This window comes from Urocitellus parryii, chromosome 9 (genome assembly GCF_045843805.1).
Source record: "Urocitellus parryii isolate mUroPar1 chromosome 9, mUroPar1.hap1, whole genome shotgun sequence".
NCBI classification, from domain to species: Eukaryota; Metazoa; Chordata; class Mammalia; order Rodentia; family Sciuridae; genus Urocitellus; species Urocitellus parryii.
In genome coordinates this window covers 130,115,142-130,136,042 of record NC_135539.1, presented here as the reverse complement: position 1 = coordinate 130,136,042, position 20,901 = coordinate 130,115,142, and the positions used below count along the sequence as shown (strand labels likewise).

The following is a 20,901-nucleotide window of genomic DNA, read 5'->3' as shown; positions in this document are numbered from 1 at the left end:
TTCATTGTTGATTTGATAAATTTTCATCCAGTTTTCCAGTACATGTTTTTATCCAGTTTCCCCAGTATAACTCAAATTCATCACTAGCAGAATCCATTTCATAAGTATTGTCCAGGTATGTCACTATATGAAAATAAAAACAGTTTAGAGGGCCAGAATCATCTGAAGTTGAATCCTAATTCCATCCATTTACCAGCTCTGTCTCCTAGATAGGTGGATTAACCTTTTTGTGTTTGTTTCTATGTAAAATGAAGTTTGTAACAATTGCTTTATTAAATTGCAGAGATTAAAGAAGATAGCATTTGTCCCTTGACTCAGTTCTTACTATAGAAAATATAAAAATTCAATTTCTAATATAATGCTATAAACAAACATTTCACTTCATGCAATTACATTTTAAAGTTATCTTTAATTTTTTTCACACTCTCAAAAACTATTTTAAATATTATAGTAATATAAAACTTTGTCTTGCCAGAAGGGACTACAATTTATTCAGTTTTGTGGGATGTAAGTCATAATTTATAAATACCCAAGAACATGTTCTCTCTGCCTTTGAATTTCTAGAATTAAATATTAAACTTGAATATTCTAGACTTCTTTTTCTACTCCTGAGTCTGCTGCTTTATTTTTTCTAAATTGGCAAAAAAGGTTTATATGAATTTTTAAAATTCTAATTAAAATTCTAGTGTATTTTAATACATTAGTTTTAAATTTTATCAGGTTATGCTTATAAATTTAACATGAAACTTTAAGTGGTATAACCTTTAAAAAAGTTTTTTTTTGGGGGGGCGGGGGTGGTACTGGGAATTGAACCCAGGGTCTTGTGCATTCAAGGCAAGCACTCTACCAACTGAGATATAATCTCCAGCCCAAGGTTTTTTTTTTTTTTTTTTTTTTAAAGATACATTGATATTTATTGTGATATGGAAATGGAAACTTTTTTTTTTGGTTGGTTGTTCAAAACATTACATAGTTCTTGATATATCATATTTCACACTTTGATTCAAGTGGGTTATGAACTCCCATTCTTACCCCATATACAGATTGCAGCATCACATCAGTTACACTTCCATTGATTTACATATTGCCATACTCGTGTCTGTTGTATTCTGCTGCCTTTCCTATCCTTTACTATCCCTCTCCCCTCCCCTCCCCTCCCCTCTTCTCTCTCTACCCCCTCTACTGTAATTCATTTCTCCCCCTTGTATTATTTTTCCCTTTCCCCTCACTTCCTCTTGTATGTAATTTTGTATAACCCTGAGGGTCTCCTTCCATTTCCATGCAATTTCCCTTCTCTCTCCCTTTCCCTCCCACCTCTCATCCCTGTTTAATGGTAATCTTTTTTTTTTTTTTTTTTTTTTACTTTTAAACAACTTACATTTTTTTTCTTTATTGTTGGTCGTTCAAAACATTACATAGTTCTTAATACATCATATTTCACAGTTTGATTCAAGTGGGTTATGAACTCCCAATTTTACCCCGTATACAGATTGCTGTATCACATCAGTTACCCTTCCATTGATTGACAAATTGCCTTTCTAGTGTCTGATGTATTCTGCTGTCTGTCCTATTCTCTACTATCCCCCCTCCCCTCCCCTCCCCTCCCCTTTTCTCTCATGGTAATCTTCTTCTCATGCTCTTCGTCCCTACTCTGTTCTTAGTTACTCTCCTTATATCAAAGAAAACATTTGGCATTTGTTTTTTAGGGATTGGCTAGCTTCACTTAGCATAATCTGCTCTAATGCCATCCATTTCCCTCCAAATTCTATGATTTTGTCATTTTTTAATGCAGAGTAATACTCCATTGTGTATAAATGCCACATTTTTTTTATCCATTCGTCTATTGAAGGGCATCTAGGTTGGTTCCACAGTCTTGCTATTAATTGTGCTGCTATGAACATCGATGTAGCAGTGTCCCTGTAGCAGAAATGGAAACTTTTAAATGCAGATTTAAACATTGCTTACTTGATGCTAATTGCTCATGGTAAATACAACACTTTTAAATGCCCAAGTGACATGAGAGTCAATACTTCTAATGAGTGTTAGTTCTGTTACCAATTTGCCTCATGGATTTGAGAAAGATATGTCGACTACAAAGATTATTGTTGAACCCATAGAATTGCCAGAAGCATTGATAAGAAGAAAGTTAAAGAAGGGGTTTTGCTTACATATAAAATTAATATTTAACTATCTCCAAGGGGCTTCATGTTTGATTTTGTAAAATTGCTTGAAGGCAAGCAGATGGTGACCGTTAGCTCTTTGTTAGTGGGAAAAGTGGGAGCTCCAGAGACAAACCACTGTGTAATCTTGGCAAGAACTCTGACCCTTGGTTTCCACATTTGAAAACTAGCTAACAAAACTGCTAGTATTTATTGAACATGTATGCTGTGCAGGTATTAAACATTCTAGATACCTTATTGAGTTTTCACAGTAACCTTCTTAAGTAAATTCTATACTGTATCCCCATTTCACAGTTGGGGAGCCGGGGTGCAGAAAAGTAGGTAACTTGATCCAGGTCACATAGTTAAATCCAGGGTTGGTGATGATACCTGTGAAGATCAAACTTGGAATGTTCAGTAATCTTTATATTATTATTGATGCTGTTATAAAGGGAACCTAAGGGCATTCAGGTCATTCTCAATTTATAAATCATCTATGAGCTGCAAATCAAACCCCGAGTCAGACGTCTGTTCCCACTAACTTATTGTAGAGAAAATTTAAGATTATAAAGAACTTGAAGATGGGGAACATGTCTTGTAGTTTTCTTTTATGTTTCATAGCACTCACTGTAATATGTATTTGTGTAAAATGTGTCAATTTAACATACTTATTATTCTGAATTTATTTTGAAAAGATAAGTGTGGATTATTCATAAATAAAAATCACCATTTTCAGAAATGTATATCATTTCCCCCACAGGATGATTCTTTCGTCCTCCCTTTTAAAAGCTGGCGTTGACAAGTAATTTCAGGGCTTTCATTCTGAGAGTCTTTTGTCTTCCTACTGGTATGAGGGGGAACCTGAGAAGACTTTAGAGAGGAGGCTGACCTCTCAAGAATTTTTGTGTGGGGAATTACTAAAGCATCGAATTCCATAAGCCATTTTTGCCATTTTATTTTTTATGTATCTTCAACAAGTTGTACTACAGAGTAAAAGTTTGTAATTTTTTATACTAGGACAAATCCAACTTCAGTCTCCAAGTGAATGCATTTTAATAAAAGCTGTCTGTTCTACTTTGGGCTCAGACTACCTCAAACTGTTCTTTTAGAATAACAAATTTTATAACAAATTCTAGTTTGTGTATCTTAGTTTTTTTTTTTTAAATAACATGTATAGTTTTATTCTGATTACAAAGGTAACATCTTCATGGAATACAGCTCTGTGATATTTTGTGAAATAATCAAGTATTTACATTTGGAACAAGTGACTTCTTCCTTTGAAGCTTAAAATTCCTGTGTTTCTTATTTTGTTTACAACTAGCAATTAGAAAGTGGGGAGGGACTGCCAGATCATTTTTCTTGCTTCATTATGTCCCTGTACTTAGTGAGGATTGTTTTCTTTCTTATGCTCTTTAGAATAGTAATGCTGTGGTCTACTCTGAGTCTTTGTCTTGTTAACTATTATATCCAAGGACTTAGAGCAGTGCATGGCTCCTAGGAAGTCTCAAATATTTGTTGGGTGAGAGAATAAAGGATCACTTGTTCTGATATGGATGTCTTTAGTATGCATTTTAGTTTCTTTCTTACTCATCAAATACATTGTGAAAGTTGGGCATTATCCACTGGAGTTTGCCTCATTCTCTGGACTCTAATATAGTATGCTATTATTTCTGGTTACAAGTATGCTTTTGTGAGGGTAAGAGAGAAGGAACTTAGAAATGAAGAAATTGGTGCAGTCTGAAAAGGCAACTCTGTAGAGACAGAGAATGGATTAGTGGTTTCCTGAAGTTGGGGTTGGAAGTGAGAACAGAGAAAGACTGCAAGCCAATAGGCAAGAGAGGTCTTTTTCTGTGTGAAGGAAATGTTTTAAATTAGATTGGGTGATCATTGTACAGATCTGTAAATTTTATTTAAAAAATCATTTTAAGTTGGAGCTGGGGTTGTAGCTCAGTGGCAGAACACTTGTCTCACGTGTGAGACACTGGATTCAATCCTTAGCACCACATAAAAATAAACAAGTAAAATAAAGTCATTCTGTCCACCCACAACTACAAAAAATTTTTTTAAAAATTATAAAGTTGGTAAAATTAGTGCATTTTATGGCATATAAATTATAGCTCATTAAAACTGCTAAAACCAAGGTGGAAGTTAAAAATATTTCAATTTTTTGCTCATTGGAATACAAGTTACTTTGAGTGTGACTTGTTGCTACAGACAAATGACTGCTTTACTTTGAACCAGTTTTCCTACAAAGTATTTCAGAGCAGAGGAATGTTAATTCTATTTTTTAGTAAAGTATGTTCTTTTGTGATATTGGCTTAGAGCTTATAAATTTCTTTATAAAATATCTTCATTCTAGTTTTCTTAACCTCGGTTAAGAACAAGTTGACAAAACCATGAAAGAAATAGGTATAATTATTTTACATTGCTGATATTTTATTTTTTTCTGGGCTGCAGAGTTACAACATAGTGTATTTTCTACTTCCTTTCTAAGAGTTTGGTTAATTTATCTAGATAGCTTTGTTTTCATTTAAAAAATTCTAAACTGATATATAGAACATAAAAATTGTACATATTTAGGGGGTATAATGTGTTCAATATATGTGTACATTGTTTAATGTTTAAATAGAGTTAACCATATCCATGTTCTCAAAACATTTATCATCTCTTTTTGGTGAAAACATTCAAAATCCTTTATTCTAGCATTTTGAAATGCACAGGTGATCTCATAGATAATGGGAATAGAATGATGGTTACCAGAGTGGAGAGGAAGAATGTTCCAGGAAGATGGATCAACAGGCACTGAGTTGTAGTTAGCAGTAACAAGTTCTGGTGTGCCTAACAGTAGGGTGACTGCGATAATGATGATATACTATGCTTATTTTTAAAAGCAAATTATTTATGGACTACCCCCCTCCCATGTATTATCCTTGATCTTTCTTTTGAGGGGGCGGTGGTATTGGTTGGTTTCTTGTTTAGAAGATCATTTGTATTTTAAAATTATTAGTTGTGAGAAAAACTTTTTCCATGAAACTGGTATTCTCATTCAGATTTTTTGTATATTCCTAAGGATACTCTGCATATGCCTCTTCCGAGGAAGCAAAGCATCTTAAAAATTTTAACTGTGTCCTAAAAAAATTATTTATAAAAGTTTTTCATAGAAATAAAAAAAACTAAATAATCTAAAGATATAATTAAGATTATTGAGATCAGTTGGCTCTCGAGTCTGACAGTATCAAGCATTGGCAAGGACATTTTGTTCTCAGCTTAAAAGATATGGAGTGATTATGCACTTCACATTTCCATTTCCTTTCTGAGAAATTGTATAATTGTAATACAAAATGTGAACTATAATTTTGCATATGTGAATATGTATGGTTGTGAATCAATTGCTTAGAAGTGTTATTTTATTTTTTTTATGTTTTTTGGTACCAGGGATTGAACTCTCAGGCACTCAACCACTGAGCCATATCCCCAGCTCCTTTGTGTATTTTATTTAGAGACAGGATCTCACTGAGTTGCTCAGTGCCTCACTTTTGCTGAGGGTGGCTTTGAACTCATGATCTTCCTGCCTCAGCCTCCTAGCTGCTGGGATTACAGGCATGCATCACTGTGCCCAGCAGAAGTATTACTTTAAACAAGGCGAAATATAATAGTAAATTAATCTTTGTTGGATTAAATTTGTGTTTTTATATATTTTTAATTGATTATAAAACAAAAAATTGTGATTCTCTGAATAAACATTAAATAATAAGTTATCTTTCCTTGTATAGGTGTGTTTTGGGGAAATAGTTCAAGGTATTGCTTTATTCTTAAATCATTCATTTCCCCTCCTGTTCTTTTGATTTTTTTTTTTTTTTAGAATTTTGGCCCCCAACAGTAATTATCAAGATGTCGAAACTCTCTATAACTTCCTAATCAAGTATGAGGTATGAGAAATATTTTTAAATGTTTATCACATTTCTATTATTAGCAAGTATTAATATAATTAAATATAGATGTTCTAAAACACAATGTTTGCTATTTAATTAGACATTCACTTTAAATTATTGAATGATGTAGAAGTTTGCCAGCAACATATTTTATTTTCCCCTTTTAAAAAATTGTACGTATTTAAGTTGTATAAAATGATGTTTTTATATACACTATATACATAGTGAAATAGATACTATAATCAAGTAAATTAACATCCACCATCTTACATAGTACTCTTTTTTGGGTGTGGCAAGAGCAACAAAAATCTATTCTTTCAGAAAAAAAATCCTAAATATAGCACTGTTATTAACTGTAGTCCTCAGGTTGTACATTGGCTGTCTTAGAATGTTCACTCTCCATATCTTCTACTCTGTCTCCTTTGACCTACATCTCCACATTCCTCCCCACTCCTTGCCTGTAACATACTCAATTTTTAATTTTGTTCTCTAAGTAAAAATACAATAGTGTCCTAAAATAACACAGTTGCTTCAGAACAGAATTGTTTCTCGTCAGGGATGTGTTGGCATTTTGGACAGGTCATTTCTTCATTGTGTAGAACCTTGCAGGATGTTTAACATCACTACTCCTCAGGCACTAAATGCCTGTAGCTCTCCTGGTCATTTTGACGATCAAAAATATTACCACCCCACCCGACTCACAGACCCAAAATGACCCTCAGAGAGGAAGAACCACCTCTGTTTGAGAACTGCTGATTACAGGAAAGAAAAGTTCTCTAATTTCGTTTCCTCTATTGCAACAGCACAGACCCCAAGTTAGAGCAGTAAAGAGGGTGCAGTGTGTTTTGTAAACTAACCTGCATGCTTTCCTCATCATTGCCGATCCAAGAAAGTATTCTGTTGATTTTCAGTTTTTGTTTGCCTAAAGCTCTTTGCCTCTCTTCTCTATATATTCCTTTTCCCAGTTTTGCTCGTGTGTGTGTGTGTGTGTGTGTGTGATTCTTAAAATACCCTAAGTGAAGGAGTTTTTGTGACACATGTAGGTTTCACATTTCTTAAGGAGTCCAACTCCTTTAAAATATATTCATTCACTTTCATTACTGGTTAGCTCTTCATTTAACTTTTTGTAAATAACAATAACAACAACAACAACTGGGCATATAGAGAGTGGCCCTGGATTTGGTCCCCAGTACAGCATAGATAGGATAGACAGACAGACAGACAGACAGACAGATCAGGATGGGAATGTAGCTCAATGGTAGATTACCCCTGAAGGGGGTGGTTCAATCCTCAGTACTGAAAAAAGAAAAAAAAAAAAAAAAAGACAGTACTTCAACATACAGGTAAATGAAACATTTTCTTCACAAATATGATGAATTTCTTATGAAAACATTGAAGGAGATCTTGGAATTTTGCAAATAAGCAATAATACCCTGAACTCTAGACTTTTTATGATATGAATCTTTAAAGTGGCATTAATTAATCCAGAATAAAAGCATTTTATCCACCAAAACTTCATACCAGTTAGTAGCTTCAAATATTTTAAAAAGTGAATCAAATAGAAGATAGTATTATTGCATTTCCCTCCACTAGTTCCTAGTTTCTGAAAATTTAGGTACTACTATGCTATTTGTTATCCAATTAAAAAAAAATTTCCCTTTCTACAAATTTCCAGGTTCTTCCTTGTACATAAATAGAATATAGCCTACATTAGTAGTAAGCTTTGGGAAACAAGATTCCTTCACTTTTATGATTTTGTGAATCATGTCTCTGGATTATACTATTTATTAAACATACTAGTTTAAATATGTAGACTTAAATAGTCTGAAAAATACAGGTTTTTTTAGATAACATCTACCAAACTTTTTCCTAAATCAAATATAACTTTCCACACAGTTTATAATTTGTTTTTTTCTGTCCATTTGAACTACAAATGATTAGATGCTTTGTTGGAATTCTCACTACGTCCAGGCCTGTATACTGGTTTTATAAGTTGTAATAATAGGACCAGTATTTTCACACATAGTTCATTATTGACATTATAGTCAATGAGCTTATTATTACTGGCTAGTCCTTTTTAAAGCAATAACTAGAAACTTGAGATTCTGCACCTGCAAAATGTGGGCCATTCTAATTGCACTGTCATCACTAGTTGCACTGTCATTTGATTTGGTGTTTCTTCTTTTTCTCCCCTTCCCCTTCCCCCTCCCCCTTCCCCTTCCTCCCCTTCTTCCTTCCTCCTCCTCCTCCTCCTCCTCCTTCTTCTTCTTCTTTCTTCTTTCTTCTTCTTCTTCTTCTTTTTTTTTTTTTTTTTTTAATGTGGTGCTGGGATCTAACCCAGTGGCTCAAATGTGCTAGGCATGTGCTCTACCACTGAGCCACAACCCCAGCCCCTTAGTATATCTTCTTAATGACTATATTTTGGTGTTTTTTTTTCAGGTAAATAAAAGTGTCACATTTACTGCCCAGGAACTTTATGATTGTGTTTCACAGACTGAGTATCGGTAAGCCCTATCTGCTTGTAGATTTACCATATTTGGTGCTACTTGGTGGAGGTGGCCAATTGTTCTATGTTTTTGCACCACACTATGAATTTTTAAACATTAATTCGAAGTATTTTATACATACAAAAAGGCCTTGTGTGTGTGTGTGCATGTGTGTGTGTGTATCAGCTATAAAATTTAAAGTAGTTCTCACACTTTTTGTCCTCAAGTCTCCTTTATATTGTTAAAAATTATTGAAGGGCTCAAAGAATTTTTATGTGGGCCATATGTATCTATATTTACTGTATTAGACCTTAGAACTGAGAATTTTAAAATGTTTACTAATTTATTTAAAAATAACTGATTACTACATATTAAGTAATGTCTCCACAAACAAAAATATTACTGACAAAAGAGGCATTGTTGTGTAGTTTACAAATCTCTTAATGTCTGTCTTAATAGAAGACAGCTGGAATCTCATAACTGCTTTTGCATTCTGTTGGTTGTGATAATCATGTCATGTATTGCTGGAAAACTATTCTACATTTTGGAGGAAATAGGCTTAAAAGGCAGATAACATCTTAGTCTTTTTATGAAAGTAGCTGTTTATTTTTTGACATTGTAGACCCTCTGAAAGAGTCTTAGATTCACTGAGGTCCCCAGATATGTTTTAAAGAGCAGTTAGTATAAAGAAAACCCTTTGCTTAATTTATTTTTATGTGGCGCAGGGGATTGAACCCAGTGCCTCACATGTGCTAGGCGAGCGCTGTGCCACTGAGCCCCAGCCCCAGCCCCCAGATTCATATTTTGAAAACTAATTCCCAATGTAATAGTTGTATTAGAAGATGGGGCCTTTGGGAATGGGATTAGACCCTCATGAAAATTCCTCAGAGAAGTAGCCAGCCCTTCTACCATGTGAGAACATGTAGAAAAGGCTATCTGTGAGAAAGAGAGTCTCACTAGACACTCAATCTACTAATATCTTGATCTTGAATGTCCCAGCTCTAGAACTGTTAGAAATAAATTTGTGTTGTTTATCAACTAATCAGTCTAAAGTATTTTGTTACAAGTGCCTGAATGAACTGGACAGCTGTTTAATTCTAGTCCAGGTAAAGAAATTCATTAAGGGCAAAAATCCTTCAGTGTTGTCCTTCTATCCCCTGTACACCATATTCTATTTTTAACTTAACATTGAGATCCATATGGGTGCATGGAGCTGTAGTTGGTTTATAGTCAGTTCTGTTTTTGACAGGTCATATGCCTTCCTAAATATTAACCACTGCCTTGTGCAAAATCATGCAATAAAATCCACAGGGCCTATGCAGAAAATGGAGTTAGAGACACACACACCTAAAGTCTTCAGGGACATGTTAAAAAGAAAAAAAAGTATAGAAATCAATAAAAATGGTATGATAGTTTTATATCTGTTAAATGGCTAAGGAATACATGAATGCTATAACAAATCTGGCGTTTTACCTTGAAAAAAGACCCGAAGTTTGCTTGTAGAAGTGGTCATGAAGAACGGCTACAGTTTGAGGCTTGTCTGAAATTGGATTGAAGTTTTAATACCAGAGTGGTGGATATAACTCATAACACACGTGGAGAACTTAGGTAGTTGTTGTGAGTTTGAGGTGTATGCATGTGGTTTTTTGTTTGTTTTTTAATAATAATGTTTTTTTGAATCTTTATTTATTTTCGTATGTAGCGCTGAGGATTGAACCCAGTGCCTCACACATGCTAGGCAAGCTTACAACTGAGTCACAATCCCAGCCCTACATAATTAAAAATTATGTTTTTAATTCCTAAGTAGCTTGTTTAGCTGGGTGCAAGTTCCTCTGTTCATTTATGCTACTCACTACCAAACTTGTGTATAAGCAAATGGGAAATTTGTGCTTTGTTTAAATTGTACTTAATGTATCAATTGTGTTGGAATAAATTCATATGATAAAAATGAACACCATAGAAGAACTTAATGTATGTCACTTCTGTGCAATATGTCATTATGTCACTAAAGCATAGTTCATTTACCATGTACCAGTGTGGCTAAAAGTTTTATGAGCAAGCCTAGTGACAAAATGAATTATCAGAATGCTTCTACTGTTAAAACTTTAGATCAATAAATTTGTTTGATATCAAGACACTAGGATTAATAATCATGCATAGATGTTTCAAAGCAGCTATGAATGTTAAATCACTTGTTTTAAGTAAGTTCCAAGAAAATCTGAAGCCACTGGGCATCTATAAGTCTGTTGGAGTTGGGAAAATGATTTCTTACTCTTAACTTCAGAATATTAGTGAATCAATTAGAATCTTATTTGTACATCTTTATAGATAATCTGTCATTAAATTAAAGGCTTATTCTTCTGATCTTAGCCACATTTTTGAAGATGCAAAAAGTTCATTTTATATAACATGGAAACCAGAGTCTTTTAAGGATGGTTCCAATCAGAAGTCAAGATCATTTTGACTTCAGCTTGCTTTTGGAATAGTTGTATTTGGGTATTAATAAGCTCCCTTTTATACTCAAGAGAATGATTTTGAAGATAAATACATTTAGTATCTTGAATGCATTTGGTTAATAGCATTTGGATTTGTTACTCTTGTTTCTTTTGAAATTATTTGTATAATTTCAATTATTTGTATAACTGTATAGTATATTTTACTGTGCCATAGCTCATAATTTTCAAATAAGCTGCCAAAAGAGACAGAGTCTTTTGGTTTCACTGGTTTGTGAGACATAGGACCAAGTGCAGTAGATGAAAGGTTGCACCATAACTGAGAGGTGAAAACAGATGATGATTTAACATGCATGTAGATGGCATTTTGTGGACATGTTAAGGGAAACAGTTACTTAAATTGTCTGAAATGGCTGATATGTATGTATGTATTTATTTATTTAAAGTGTTCTAAAAGAGGAGATTGTTGATGTGTCACATCAGATTATTGCAATAGGGAGGTATGAAGTCATAAGAAATTTGTGTCTCTGCCTGTGGTTGCTGAGATGGAGCTCTTTTGCTAGGAGATGCTTATTTTCTAGTACTTAGTCTCTGATCTCAGTTCCTGGCATAGAACTCCGACCGTCCGTAGAAATTCTGGGTGTTAGGAGCATCTTTTGTTCTAATAAAGTAACTATTGGCTTTTGGAGAGGGTTGGAGTCTGAGTTAATAACTGATTATGCCCACAATAGGAGGCCGCCCTTAAAATTCCTGAACCATGAGGTTCAGGGAAATCTTGGTTGCTGGACATATGGAGGTGCCTAGAAGTGGTATGCCTGTGTGTATGCATGCATCTCTTCATTTGGCTGTTCACTTGTATCCTTGATAACCGCTTATAATAAATGTGTAATCTTAAGTGTTTCATTGAGCTGTTTTTTGAGCAGATCTTTGAACTATCCTAGCAAATTAAACCTGAGGAGAAAAGGGGGTCATGGGAACCTTGATTTATAAATAACAAACTATTACTTGTGATTGGCATGTAACAGGCAGTAATTTTGAGGGACTGAACTTTCAACTAGTGGGCATGGATTCCAGGTAGAAAGTATCAGAATCGGATTGAATGAGACACCCCCTTGGTATCCACTGGAGAGCTGCTTGAAACCCCCATCCTCTCACATCTGGTGTTAAAAGAGAAGTGTGTGAGTATAGGTACAGAAGGAGAAAACTATTTTCCTGTCTTAAACAGGAGTTCTTTAAGTAATTCAAGAATATAAAAACTACTCTAAGGGTTCTAAAAAAACAGTGAATTAAGGTTTCAGATTAGTTTAAATCCAAGGTTAAATTCCATAGTGCAGGTAGAAATCTGGTGCTATATCTATAATTCATTTGGTATTTTCTGTCATCTCTAGTTTTTGGATGCTTTCAAGTAGGTTTTATCCCTGCTGGTGGAGTGTATGAGCACTGCTGCTCTGTACAGGTGACCAGTTTGTTCAGAAAATCCAGGGCAGTAAATTATCAGGGTTATCACATAGAATTCCAGCCAATCCCTGGTGTGACATCTTCTTCTTAGATGAGAAATAAGCTAGGAACAGTATTAATTTACATTTTCTTTCTCCTTAAGTTTTGACAGTTTTCTGGAATGTTTGTGAGCAAGTCTCTTAGGATAGTTTTTTTAAATTTGAAATATAAACTAGTTTGTGACATCAGCCTCAAAGTACCTGATTGTATGAGACAGATAGCAAACCAAAATTTCCTGCTGTCAAACTTGCCACTCATTCTCAGCGGATACCAGTTGGATATAATTCAGTAATTTAATCCTTTTTGGGTTCTCTTAATTTGCTACAGTGGTTCACAGAGCTCAGGAAACACTTTATTTACGTGCACCTATTTATTATGAAGGATATTCTTAAAAATACAGGTAAATAGCCAGATGAAGAGATCAGTCAAGTGAAGTCTGGAAGGGCTCCTGGGATTGGGGTACCCCCACCCTCTTAGCCTATGCATTGTTCTTTTTCATCACCCCTGATGCTCTCTGACCCAGACCTTTTGGGATTTTATGGAGGTTTAATTCAAGAAGGCATGGCCGGTTAAATCATTAGCCAGTGGTGATCAATTCCATCTTCAGTCCCTTTGCCCTCTAGGTTGTGGATAAGACTGTCAGTTCCAACTCTTTAATCACATGGGTTGCTTCCTGTGACAACCAGCTGAGGCTGAACTTCATCCTGAGGTTGTCTGGGAACCCCCAACCCTCAGTCATCTCATTAGTACACAAAGGACACATCACTGGAGAATCCAAGGATTTTAGAAGCTGTGTGGCAGGAATTAAACACTAAGCATACATTCCTTACTATAAATCTCAATTATCATACTGGCAAATTCAAGTAATATATTGCCTAAAGCAGCATATGCATCAGAAACTTGTTTTCTCTTGGCAAGTGCTTTCAGGAATTACTGCATTCAGATTCCAGCAATCAGCACCATGATAATATCTTCAGGATTACTCTAGAGTTATAGCTCCCTAAGTGGGACCTGGACCTGACCAGAGTGTGCATCACTTAGAAACTTATGAGAAATGCAAATTCACACCAGTCATTGTGAATCAGAAACTAGGAGTAGAGCCCTACAAACGGTTCTAACAACCCCTCCAGGGCAGACTGAAGTTTCAGAACCTTTGTGTTAAGTTAGGAACTTGGTTTGTCCTAGATTTAGACAGAAAAAACAGCCTTAGAGAAAAATAATCTAAAATATACACTTTTGATATAATTAGAATTGATCCTTTACCCTTGCAGCTCCATAGCTAACTGAGAGGTAGCTTACTCCCATTTCCCAGCATCTCCAGAGATCTCAGACAGCTTATCACCAGTCTAGGAAAATATCAAAATCCCAAGTCCCAAGTACAGTTTCTACTGAAGCATATTGCTTTTGCATCATTATAAAGTTGAGAAATCTTCAGGAATTGTCTGTATGTGGTATGAGGTAAAAGGTCCACCTTCACTGCTGCATTCATCCATATTTGTATATGTGAATATCTGGTTGTGCCAGAACCATTTGTTGAGATGTCATAGGAAAGCAGGGAGCTGAGACTCCAAACCTTGGTTCTTGTGTTCCGATGAAAGAAAATTTAAAGTCAGACATGGAATTATTTTTTAATTAATTGGCCAGATTACTATAGTTATTTTGACCAGTCTAATATTTAGTCAAAGCATGTTTGATACTCATATAAGAAAATTTAGAGAAAACAGTGGCTGTTGTTTTTGAGTAAAACAACATAGAATTGCAGAATTAGAAGCAACCTTCAATTTTGAGCACAGTTCCAGAAAGGATCAGGAGTTGGAAAAATAAATAGGAATATGATAAGGGATGCAAAGTATTTCTGCTATCAGAGGAAAAAGGTAGAAAAAGTTTTTTGTTTTTGTTTTAATCTAGGCAGACTTGGATAATGGTTTTTACAGGCCCTAGATAAAGAACTTAGTTGCAGTTGGGAGACATCTAAAATTAACTGAAGGTGCTGCAGAATGGCAAGCAAAGGGATACGGTGCCCCCACCTCCAATGTTCTGTCGTCTAACGTGTAAGCTGTGGGCATAAAAAGGAACTGAAGAATTCCTGTCATTACAATCTAATAGTGTGTATATGAAACACACTACGAAAAACAACCAGTACTTTCCTGGATAAGGAGAGAAGGAGGAGGGCGAGAAAGAGGAAGATTCAGAAGTTTAGTTACTGAAGGATATTTCTTTTCACATGTGAAATAAGTAACCAAAGTCAGTAGGGCCTGCCTGCCCTTTTTGTTTCAAATTTAAGTTTATAAGAAAACATTTTCATCTCTGCTATCTTGAACTTTTTTTTAGAGAGAGACAGAGAATTTTTTTTTTCAATATTTGTTTTTTTTTAGTTTTCGGCGAACACAACATCTTTGTTTGTATGTGGTGCTGAGGATCGAACCCAGGGCGCACGCATGCCAGGCGAGCGAGTTACCGCTTGAGCCACATCCCCAGCCCTATCTTGAACTTCTTAAAAGGGTGTTCCCAAAGTAATTTTCTTAATAGTTATTAAGAATTAGTAGCAACATGACACTAATTTTGAGTTTAAAACATAGGAAGTAGGACTAGGGTAACTCAAAGCTAGAAGTCAGATCTTTAATGACTCAGAAACCACACATCCTCAGGAAGTGAGGTTGTTCAGAATATGGTGTTTATTCTTTGTTGTCTCTACACAATGTATATTCTGAATGGGATTATGTTAGGTATTGCTTCCTGCTTCCCCACTTGGCTTAGGTAGTTACTAATACTCAATCATTAATTGCTAGGCAACTTATGCCACAGTCCCTTTTTAAAGAGTAGCAACTCTGTCAATTTATTGCTTAAGTTTCTGTTCCTTCAGGAGGTACATCCTCCAGTCCATGGTTCTTTAGCAAGACAAGATGAAGCCACCGGTTCCACAGTGTTGCTTACCCCTTGGTAACATCTTAACATAAGCCTATTTCCTGCTAGGAAAGGTCCTTCAGAGAGCAGAGCTAGATTGTTCAGCCTAGCCCACCATCCAAAGGATTGTTTCTAAGTACCCAACTTTGTTGACAGAGATTCACCCTTATTCCTGAATTCTGGGAATTGTGCCAAGGTTTGTCTTGTGTTGGCTGAGACTCTGTGCACCTAAGTGTTTATCCTCCCATGTTCTTGTTGTCTACTAAGAAACTATAATTGTTGGTATTATGTCTCAAATATCAAAGAATATATTTCAAATCCCAGTATTATCACATTGCATTAAGAATTTTTAATATATCCAGAGAAAATGGAATCAGAATGAATAGTTATCATCCACTCCCATCTTCATAACAGCATTAATTATAATAGCTAAATGTGGAATCAACCTTAAGTGTTCTTAAGCTGATAAATGGACAAAGAAAATGTGGTATATATACACCTCTGAATACTATCTTGCCTTTAAAAAGAAGGAAATCCTGTCACTTGAGACAACATGGATGAACCCAGCAGAGATTAGGTTATGTGAAAGAGGCAAAGCACAGAGAGACAAATACCACATGATCTCACTCTCATGTGGGGTCTAAAAACGTTGAACTCATAGAAGTAGACAGAATGATGGTAACTATGCTGGGGGCAGTGAGTGGTGGAGGGTTGGGGAGATATTGGTCAAAAAACACAGAATTTCAGCTAGGGGTAGTAAGTTCAAGGGATCTGTTGTACCAGATGGTAACTTAAGTTAATAACAATGTATTTCGCAAATTGCTAAGAATAGATTTTTAAATGTTTTTGCCACAAAAAAAAATGAGTACATGTAAGGAAAACATTTGTTAATTAGCTTGACAGAGCCATTCCACAATGTCTGCATATTTCAGAAAATCATGTAGTACACAATTAATGTATACGATTCTTATTTTTCATAAGAAAGAATATTTATCTGACTAGCTTTCATGTAGTGACTTAACATTTCTTTTTCCCCTAGGGAAAAGTTAACGATTGGGTGTCGCCAGCTGTTTGAGATGGAGTGTACCATGCAGCAGTGCAATGCATCTGTCTATATGGAGGCCAAAAACAGGGGATGGTGTGAAGACATGCTCAATTACAGGACTTAAGTGCTGATTTGTAACTGAAGAGGGATTGCTTTTGTCATCATGAATAACAGAGTAACTTTCAATCTGATTACTTTTTTGAACCATATTCTATAGAGAATTTTAAATGTTTTATAGGTACAAAAAGTGATACTACTGACAATCTCATTGAAGCTCTGAAAAGCTTAATGCATCAGTTGTGGGATAAATTGTTGATTCTTCTAGAATTGACAATATGTCCATACCTCTATCTGATACCGAGCCAGTATCTCTAAGGAAAAGAGAGCCATCTTTTCAGTCTTACTATGGCAGAAGCCATTGTGGCATCTGAGGAAGGCCCAGGACACATCATTAGCATCTCTCCCAACCCTGAGTATGGGCACATGATCAGACACTGCTAGATGGTAAGAAAAAATTAGGACATGACCATGCTAACAACATTCCACAAATAAAATCTTCTCCTGGGTTGGTTTTGTTGTTTGTTTTTCATGGTACTGGGATCAAAACCAGGGGTGTACTACCACTAAGTTACATCCCCACCCCTTTTTATTTTTTGAGACAAGGTCTAAGTTATTAAGGCTGGCCTTGAACTTGTGATCCTCCTGCCTCAGTCTCCCAAGTTGCTGTGATTACAGATGTGTCACCATGCCCATCTGTCCTGGGCTGCTCTTATAATCAAACTTTGAGTCAAGTAAACCTGGTAGAAATAATACCACTCCCACCTTCCTCTGGGTAATGAAAGAATTTTGACTTTAGTTCCTATCTTTCAATTCAGCTCTTCTTTCCTTCTCTTGGCTTATAGCTTTTCAGTTCATTTCCAGTGGGGAAGAGCAAGGCAACCCCTATTGAATTGTTGCTTAGGTATGGAAAGCAACATGGATTTTTCAAATTAAGTGGCAGTGACTGATGTTTGCCCCTGTCTGAAAGCAAGTGTTTAATTGACTTGTTTTTTAGTTATGTAGCAAGTTGGAAATCCTTGTTTACTGGTGTGTATTGTTCTTTTTGTTAATATATTAGACTAAATCAAATTTGGAATTCTATTATAAATGTTCATTTATTTTTAAAAACGAGCAATAAATAACTTATTTTTAGAAAGTTTTGCTTTTCATTTTGCTTCCAAATTAGTGTTTCTTAAATGAGTACAATATGTAATTATAAAAGTGACCCTCAAAAGAGCCAACTCAAGATGCTTACTGGGAGTTGGTGCTGGACCCACTAAGCTGTCTGCAGTTAGGAAACTGCACCAAGTACACAGATGGGGCTGAGAGTGTCTGGGACACAGCAGGAGGAGCCAAAAAAGCACCCCTCCCCCTCCCCCCCCCCCAAAAAACAAACCTCCAACCCTTCCAGATCTTCATCCCTCACCTACTTTTGTTTGTTATTGGGTTTTTGTTTTGCTCTGTGGATAATCCTAGTCTATGTGAGTTTTACTTGGCATATTAATTTGTCACTTCATTTCAACTTAACAATTTTTTATTTTATTGAGATACATTCTATTTTTATATTTGTTTTAGATTTTCTGTAGTTGAAATGTTTTGTTTTTCTTCCCCCCCCCCTCCTTCTTTACCAATTGTAAGCTTTATTGTTAGTTTTATCCTTGTTCAACACAGGAGATTGCAAGTTCCCTTTTCTCTGGCTCCCCACTGTTTGTTTTAGAGTTAACTCACTTGGCTTATGAATCCCAAGCCCCATGCTGTATAACTTTAGGCTCTGAACTATCCATTCTTTAATGCGTATAGCTGGTATATTTGGGGCAGAAGCCATAAGAAGCATGCTGTGAACCCAAAGAGACTGATGAGAAAATTCATACCAGAGGAGGGACTTTCTGTACAAATACCCTTGGCCTTGACCTACTGAGGAGCTTTGAGGGTGGGTATTCCAGCAATGTTCCATGTTTAGGTACAAGATCTCCTTTTATTTGCCTTTTCAACTTATTTAGAAAAAGTAAAATTTTACCAAAAAACTCGTTTCCCTCCTGGGAGGATCGCATGCTCTGGTTTGGAGAATTCCCCAGCTCTCTCTATATTCAGGGCAAAGGAAAAGTGTTTTAAAAATTGAGATTTGTTGTACTGCACTGGGTCTTCTTGTTAAGACCTGCAATTGTGGCAAAAGCCATAAGAAGCATGCTAAAACATTTGGGTTCACAGCATGCTTCTTAGGCAATTGTGGCTGTACACATTGGAATTTCAGAGACAGTTCACAATGTGGGTGTTTGTGCCCCATGTAAAATCAAGTGACATAAAACAGATCCAGAGTTCTTCCCTTGTTACTTTGAATGCAATCTTCAGGAAGAACAGAGGCCTTTTCAGGGCCAATCTACATTTATTTGGATAGTGTATTGGTCAATTTTCAGAGCTTAGGTCATAATGTTCATATTACTGATATCTGGCAACTCCCTAGATCAGCCCCCTACCATGATGGATCGGGAGGAATTTATATCTTAAGGGAAATGTAACTCATTACTGAAAAATCACCTCTCTCGTTCTCAGAAATTGATGCTACTTATAGCAACTTTAAAGATTGGACAGGCCAGCCACCTTCATATTTTGGTGGCTGCTGCTGGACTACTTTGCTAATAAAATCCACCTTAGTGAACGTACCAAAGTTCTACAAGGGCGGGAAGTACACTACTTTTAGTCTCTGAATTAAGAGAATTTAAGTTGTGGTCAAAAAATATTTTTAACCGATTGACTTTCAGACTCAACTACTAAAAAGGACATGCCCTACCATTCCTACCACAGTTTGACTGGAAAGCTGCTTGTGATGTTTGTTCTTTGAATAGTTTCTTGACTGCTGGTGGAAACAAGAACTGGCCAAAGTGTGTGTGTGCACGCGTGTGTGCTTTCTTATTACAGGAATCCTTTATAATTCTGACCTAGTTTCGTTTGTAAACTGGATTGATACGCCTCAAGTTTAATTCTGAATGCTGAAAGCATGGGGGACAGATTTTTGGGAACTACATTAATAAACCTGTAGAGTTATTTGTTATTAGTCGTTCCTAAACTGCAAACCAACTTTAATATTCTGCATTTTGAGTCTCATCTACAACTTTACTATACTGTAGACTAATGATCACAGGCTAACCCCCATTAGCTCAGTAGACTTCTGCAAGGTAAGAACCAATGATTTCCTGGTGTGATTTCTAGTGAGGTAAAAAACAGACATGACCTAGCCCTTCATTATAGGTTTGGCACCACTTTCTTTGTAGATTGAGTTTTACCCAACACATTGTGATCACCAGCTCATTCAAGAAAGTTCTATCACTTCTAATGCACGTCCCCACCTTAGGAGGCCTGTTTTCTTTTCCAGAATGCTAATAGAATAGCTTTATTTCCCATGATGCTGGAGATGCATCCATAGGTCTATCCTAATATTCCAGTACAATGAGTATACCAGTTTACTTGTTTGTTTACTTACCACTTGGAAAGCTTTGATTTCAGTTTTTAGTATTATGAATAAAGGTGATGTATTTACATTCAGGTTTGCTGATCATGTTCCATTTCATTTGATAAATACCTATGAATTAGACAGTTTGGTCAGAAACTGCCGAACTTTTTCCTGAGTGGCTATACAATTTTACTATTTTTTCCAGCAATTTATGAGCTACAGTTGCTAGAATTTATTACCTAGTCTTAGTAGAATCATTTTGGTTTTTATTACATTTTCACAATAACTTATATTCCTATTGGCCATTCACTTATTTTTGTCTTGTTTAAATTTTTTACCCCATTTAAAATTAGATTTGACTGGGGATATGAATGGGAGAGTATCTGCATAGTATGTGTGAGTCAAATAACTGAACTATACAAATCCTTTGTATTTTCTTGAGCCTGTACCTCAAAGGGTTAGTACCACTTTTGGTTAAGAGAAACAAACATTTGTTTTAATACATAAGAAGTGGGAGATATCTCAGTAGATGGTTGGCCTGTTACTGATTGGATGGCTAGATGCATGTGATAGATGCCTTCATCTTTATCTTATTCTTTCTCTCATAAGTCAGGTATTTTGTGTTATGCCCCCTTTCCACACTAAAATTTAGATTCCTATTTCCTTGTACATACTGAGCTCTTGTTTCTTCAACCCCATCCTGCCCCAAGAAGGTACGGAGCCTGTCAACAGTGAAGTCCAAAGCTGGGTGTGTATGTAGTTCAGTAGTAGAGAGCTTGCCTAGCATATGCAAGGACTAGACTCAACCCCAGCACTAGTAGGTTGAAGAACCCATGACAATACTTATTTATAGTTTTAAGACTCTTGAGAACAATTATTCCTTTATAACCAAAGGTAGTGATGAATATGTTTATGGGACTGAATTTGTGGGTTGGCCT

General features: G+C 35.8%; 1 protein-coding gene and 1 long non-coding RNA gene across 5 annotated transcripts in view; one reads left to right on the top strand and one right to left on the bottom strand.

The window, feature by feature from the left end:
- Window positions 1-17,843, top strand: part of Swt1 (SWT1 RNA endoribonuclease homolog) — an 89,064-nt gene extending 71,221 nt beyond the window's left edge. For all 4 annotated transcript variants that reach the window (XM_077802289.1, XM_077802291.1, XM_077802290.1 and 1 more), the window contains 3 exons: window positions 6,022-6,088; window positions 8,531-8,595; window positions 16,471-17,843. In XM_077802289.1, the coding sequence (XP_077658415.1) occupies window positions 6,022-6,088; window positions 8,531-8,595; window positions 16,471-16,600 (262 nt within the window). In that variant the 3' untranslated portion in view covers window positions 16,601-17,843. The remainder of the gene's footprint in view (window positions 1-6,021; window positions 6,089-8,530; window positions 8,596-16,470) is intronic.
- Window positions 1,740-20,212, bottom strand: LOC144256821 (uncharacterized). The gene is made up of 3 exons (XR_013344257.1): window positions 19,994-20,212; window positions 2,414-2,549; window positions 1,740-1,917 (listed from the first exon to the last, which is right to left on the bottom strand). It is a non-coding gene; the product is annotated as an uncharacterized LOC144256821 (long non-coding RNA).
- Between the last annotated feature and the right edge of the window lie 689 nt (window positions 20,213-20,901).